This window comes from Psittacula echo, assembly GCF_963264785.1.
Source record: "Psittacula echo genome assembly, chromosome: 1".
In the NCBI taxonomy this organism is placed as follows: domain Eukaryota; kingdom Metazoa; phylum Chordata; class Aves; order Psittaciformes; family Psittacidae; genus Psittacula; species Psittacula echo.
The window spans coordinates 82,362,245-82,368,246 of record NC_137735.1 but is presented as its reverse complement, the minus strand read 5'-3'; the positions used below and the strand labels follow the sequence as shown (position 1 = coordinate 82,368,246).

Genomic DNA, 6,002 nt, shown 5'->3' with positions numbered 1-6,002 from the left:
GTAGTCACAAAAGAGAGGGAACATCTGTGTTTATACCCAAACAGCCCATCACCCAGGTTTCTTCTGTAAGCACCATGTAATCAAACCCTCCTCTCATCTCAGAATGTTCTGAATGCTCCACTTTACCTGCACTATGCTGCTGATTCTCCTTTATTATTCCCCAGTGCTAAAACCATTGTCCCTGTGCTGAAGAGCATATCAGCTGGCACATTAACCTCGGTGGGGCTGCTCAAAGGGAAAAAACACCCATAGTGTCAGTAAAAGCAAGAAAACCCGCTTCTGCACACATCTGGGTGTGCACAGAGTCCTGGTCACCTCTGATTTAACCCAGAGCCACCTCTAGATCCCAGCTGTCGTGGGTCTGTCCCAGGAAACAAGCCCACCACTGCAATATTCAGAGGGTATTCAAATGCCAGTTCAAATGCCAATTGCTCCGAACATCTGCAAACTCTCCATACACTTGCCTGGGAAAAGGGACAGTTGGGATTTGGTTGCTGAAGTCAGGTTTTGCTTCAGCAAACACAGCTAACCTGGGGTGGCATTTGCTGTTCTGCAGCAGGTTCAGGCCATGGTGCCCACTGTTTGCCTTGCTAAGGCTGAACATAACCCAGCAGCACATCCCTCTTTCGCCAGGTTAATAAGTCAGATGAGTCTAATTTTGGAGGCGCTGGCACCCAGGCTATGGCCAGCAGGCCAAGGGTGCTCGCTCTCTTTCCCGCTGCCAGCATTAATCATTGACCCTGCAACTAGCACTGCCTCTGTATAAATGCTTGGAATGGGTTTCCCAGCGCTGCTTTTCGGCAGGAGGAAAGAAACCAGCCCCAACATGAGGGCAGCTCTTGCCCTGCTGCTGCTGTTAGCCGCCGTGCACGCCGAGCACCGAGGTAAGGGCGTCTATCAATCACCTCTATGGGGCTTTGCTCTCCCCCAGGGAGAAGGAGTCCATCAGCTCCAGAGGATTTTGGTGCCCAGTGCCAAATCATTGAACAGGAATCCGAGAGAGGGTTGGGAAAGCGTGGGATGATGTTTTGGTACCTGGGAATCCTCTTTGGGGTGATGCTGGAGGAGCCGTGAGGGGAAGATGCTGGGGTTGGAGTGGAGGGAGAGGACAGGACAGCATCACAGGGCTTCTCCTCTCTTTCAAGTGAAAATGAGATTTCCAACCCCTCCACAAGCACCATTTGAGTGCAGAACCCACCCCCTGGATGACAAGGGTGCCCTGTGCCACCCCTTGCCCTGCAGGGGATCTCCCATCTGCCAAAAAGCCCCCAAAACTCACTTCTCCCGCACGGCTTTCTGAAAATGACAAGAAATGCAGAGGTGGCAGTGGGACAGGACTGAGAGCACTGATCCCCTGAGGAAAGAGATCTGTGGTTTAGCCCATCTTCCCCTTGCTCCCCACTGTTACCAGCCCTGCCAAAGCCCTTTCTTTCCCACCAGAGCAATGTGACCTTTGCTGCAATGCCACATAACCTCTTGGTTTTGGGGACATGACCCTGCTCCATGCTGTAATACCAGTAAATACTGGTATCAATATTTACCCTGCTGGTATCAAAGTCTAACCAAGGTGCATCATAGCAAAAATCAATAGTGCTTTTCCAGGGAAGAGAGAGTCACTGGGGATGTCTCCACTGCTGCGTGCTCCTGACCGTCATGGTCCTGCCTCCAGAGCTCCAAACCCTGCCACAAAAGTTAACAACATGCACTGTAAATACCCAGAAAGGTCCATTTGGAGAAGGGGGAATGCACGTAATGCTTGGAGCATGGTTTGTGGTCGTGTAGCATCCCTCATTCTCATGCTGGTACCAGGGAGGGAAGTGGAAAGTGAGAGCAAAACAAGGGTTCAAGTGGGAACAGGTTGTTCCTCAAATTATCGTTTTCCCTGACAAAAAGCAAAAAAAAAACAAACCCGCAGTTATTTTCTGTAGGAAACTTGAAGGAGAAACATGGCTTTGTTGCCACCCAAAGAGAAGGGCACAGGAGATGGCGCTGCAGGGGAAAGCAAAGCCAGCATCTTCCCAAATCCCAGCCCATGCCTGGTCCCAGCTCCCCAGCCACTACTCAAGCCACAGATCCTGCTCACAAATCCTTCTTTTCCTGCCCTTACAGGTAGAGCTTATGTCCGGGACAAAGTCTGCCAGGAGTTTAAGACCCTGGGGAAGGAGAACTTCCGAACCCTGTAGGTACCTCCTGCTGTATTCACCCTCCCAGGACACTCAGCACCTAAGCCAAGACAAAAAAATAATTAAAGAAAAATAGTATTAGGAAGCAAAAATTTATTCCCAGGCTGCTTCCCAAGGAATACACTGGTATTCCTTGCAGCACCACAGCTGCTCCTGCTGCCCTGCACCGGCTGATGGTGTTAAACCTGCTTTGGCAGAACAATGCTGCAATGTGAGTTCTGTTTCATGAGAGAGAAACGCGCCACCAGCTCATCCTCCCCTTGCTCCCTGCCCCCAGGACCATCATTGCCAACAGCAGGAAATACTCCAACGCCACCTTCGAGGAGATCAACCACCTTGTCCATGAAATCGTCTCCCTCGCTGAGACCTGCTGTGCTGACAGTGCCGACCCCTCCTGCTACGATGCTGGGGTGAGGTTGACTGAAATTGGGTGATGGACCCCAAACCCAAGGATGGGATGGGATGGGATGGGATGGCCCCTAGCACATAACCTCCTCTCCTACCCACAGTCCTCAGCTCTCTCAGCCAAGTCCTGCAGCAAGGGCTCACCGTTCCCAGCTCACCCCGGCACTGCCGGCTGCTGTGCCCATGAGGGACTGGAGCAGAAGCTGTGCCTGGCTGCACTGCGGCACCCGCCCCAGGAGCTGCCCCGCTACGTCCAGCCCTCCAACGAGGAGCTCTGCCAGGCCTTCAAGAAGGACCCCAAGGACTTTGCCGACAGGTCTGCCTGGATGGGGGTGGCACTTGCTCTCACCAATGACACCCAGTTGAGCTTGAGTGGGTCCCACCAAGCTCAGCCTCTCCTGGTCTTGTCCCTCTGCCATCACTGCTGCGGTTCTTGGTGGCCATGGGGCTGTCAGTGCATCAGAGCAAAAGGCTGTGGTGTCCTGCAGCTGCCCAGGCCCCAGGAATGGGATTTAACCCAAGGGAGGAGGGGTGCCATTGTCTGTGCGAGTGACTGCAGAGGGGCCACCAGGCCACTCAGTGGCTTGGTGCCATAAGCCAGCAGCATGGGGTGGTATCTGGAGAGAGCTCCCATTCCCTGGCAGCCCTAATGCCCCAAATCCGCAGACTTCCACTGCCTAAAGGGGCCAACAAAGAATCTGGAGAGGGGCTTTTGTCAAGGGCCTGTAGGGACAGGACAAGGGGGAATGGCTTTAACCTGCCAGAGGGGAGATTCAGATTATGCATTAAGTTTATTAATTATTATTAAATATTATTATAATTATTAATTACTATTAATTAGTTCTTCCCTATGAGGGCAGTGAGGCCTGGCACAGGTTGCCCAGAGAAGCTGTGGCTGCCCCGTCCCTGGCAGTGTTCAAGGCCAGGTTGGATGGGGCTTGGAGCAACCTGGTCTGGTGGAAGGTGTCCCTGCCCATGGCAGGGGGTTGGAACTGGATGAACTTTAAGGTCCCTTCCAACCCAAACCAGCCTGGGATCCTATAACCCTATGACCTCCTGAACCCCTCCCCATGGTGCTGGGTCGCTTCATCCACCTCTGCCGCAGGTTTCTCTATGAGTACGCCAGCAGCTACAGCGAGGCACCCCTGCCTGTGCTCCTGGGCTCCACCAGGACCTTTCTTTCCATGGTCTCCACATGCTGCATCTCCCCCATGCCTACCGCCTGCTTCCTGAAGGAGGTGAGGCCCTTTGGACCACTTGTCTTGTCCCCATCTTCACTCCCCAGGGAGCTGTGTGAGCACCAAGGAGAGGTGTCGGGGAAAGGCATCCGTTTCCCTCGGATGATGTCTCCATCTTTCTTTTTGTGGCAGAAACTGGAAAGGAAATCCTTCTCCCTCCTCACCCTGATGTCAAACAGGGCTTGCTCCCGCTTCATGGCGTATGGGAAGGACAAACTCACCTTCAGGTAAAGGAGGAAGTGGCCTTTTCTGTCCTTCTGTCCAGGAAGGGCTCTGTGGACAGCAGAGGAGCAGAGCAAGCCCCGTGGCTCCCCATTACCTCCATCCCGCATCTCTACATGGCAAAACCCCTGCTTGAAGCTGTCACAGGGGAAAGGAGTGCTGAGCTCCCAAAGCCCCTCATACACCTTATGCCCCCCCAGCTACCTCACCTCGCTTGCTCAGAAGATGCCCAGTGCTTCCTTTGAGGACCTTTTCCCCCTGTCAGAAGACGCTGCCGAGGTGTTTTCCCAGTGCTGCGACTCGGTGGCTGAGGACTGCATGCAGAAGAAGGTAGGGGAGCCTGGACCCACCCCAGAACCACCTCCCAGCCCACAGCAAGGCTGTGGGAGTTAACCCCATCCTGGTGAGGGGTCCTCAGCCCCACCATCCCCACACCCCCTCTGCTCCCCTCCTTGCAGTTATCGGAGCACACAGCCAAAGTCTGTGCCGCACTGTCGGCCCGAGATGAAAGGTTTGCCGACTGCTGCAAGGGTAAAAACCTGATGCAGAACTACTTCTGCATCTCGGCCCTGCCACCAGCACTCGCCCCAAAGCTGCCCGAGGCGCAGAAGCCAACGAGTGAGCAGCTCTGCAGCGAGGATGCAGGTCACCATGCCAAGAGGTGAGTGGTACCTATGGGGCTGAGCTGCTCACCCTTCCTTCTGCCCTCATCTTCACTGTATGCTTTGGTTATGTCCTGGTTTCACCTGGGATAAATGATTATTAGGATAACAGGCAAGCACCCTCTCTTCCCTTGGGGTATCACCTCCAGGGGCTTCACAAAGGTGCGAAAAGCAGCCCTCATCCCACGCCGAGCAGCGCCAGGAATAAAACCTCATCCAACCACTTGTTTTCCCTGCTCCAGGTACCTGTTTGAGCTGGCACGGAGGCACACCAACATCCCCGATGTCTTCCTCAGCAAGCTATATGATGCCACTGAAAATGTCAGGGAGGAATGCTGCTTTGCCAAGGATGCCTCTGCCTGCCTGGGCAGCAAGGTGAGTGGCGGGGACGGCTCCATTGGCTCATTCTGCTCTGCCCTCCCCCCAGCCCTGTGTACCCCAAAACTCCTCAGAGGCCTCTCCCAGCCTGGTTACAACCATCCTCTGCCACCCAGCGCCAGAGGATGGAAAAAGAGCTGCCCCCCTTCCTGGAAAAGGCCAACAGGCTCTGCAGGCAGTACACTGAGTTAACTTTCCTTGACTTCAAGAAGAGGTAAGCCTTTCCCTCCTCCCCCACTGGATCAGCAGGTACAACTGGAATTTGGCCAAAATTCTGATGACGCGTGGATGGAGACAGTGGCTTTGAGCCTGAAGAGCAGCAAAATACATACAAACCTATAGCACACTCCTCGTGGGGCATCCAGCCCTGCTCCCTTCCATCCTCACATGCCACCCCCCCCAATGCCATATGGGTACCTAATGCCCCGTGTCCCACGCCGCAGGCTGCGGGAGAGCCTGACGCAGACGATGCCTGCGGCCAGCCCAGAGCTGCTGGGGCAGCTGGTGGAGCAGCGAGCAGACTTCGCCTCCACCTGCTGCTCCCCCAACTCACCCCCCCTGTTCTGCGCCTCCAAGGTAAAGCCATGCCCCCCACCCCACGCCATACTGGTGGCCACCCCCGTGTCCATGGCTGCCCCTTGGCTGTGTACCCCCCTGTTTTAGGTGAGCTCGGAGCTGGGTGACGCATGCGATGGAGGGTCCTGCCTGCTGGGCTAGGTGCCCTGAGGTACGCTGGCATCAGGAAACGCTCACCTGGCCACACATGGATGGAAGAGGGAGATATGGGGCTGGGGAAAAAGGATCATGGCCATGCACCCCGGGGCTGAGCTCTTCAGAGCATGCAAGGAATCAGGATGTCGAAAGGAGCATAGGGAATTGGGATGGAGGATGCCCAGCCACTGAGGGTGCATCAA

At 54.9% G+C, this 6,002-nt stretch overlaps 1 protein-coding gene across 1 annotated transcript; it reads left to right on the top strand.

The window, feature by feature from the left end:
* Positions 1-766: 766 nt before the first annotated feature.
* On the top strand, positions 767-5,751 carry GC (GC vitamin D binding protein; the record flags this gene model as incomplete). Its single annotated transcript, XM_080626433.1, has 11 exons — positions 767-884; positions 2,110-2,179; positions 2,461-2,593; positions 2,693-2,904; positions 3,694-3,826; positions 3,959-4,053; positions 4,249-4,378; positions 4,507-4,709; positions 4,953-5,085; positions 5,205-5,302; positions 5,532-5,751. 11 exons carry the CDS (start codon positions 767-769, stop codon positions 5,749-5,751), a joined length of 1,545 nt encoding a protein of 514 aa, XP_080482559.1.
* Positions 5,752-6,002: the final 251 nt, after the last annotated feature.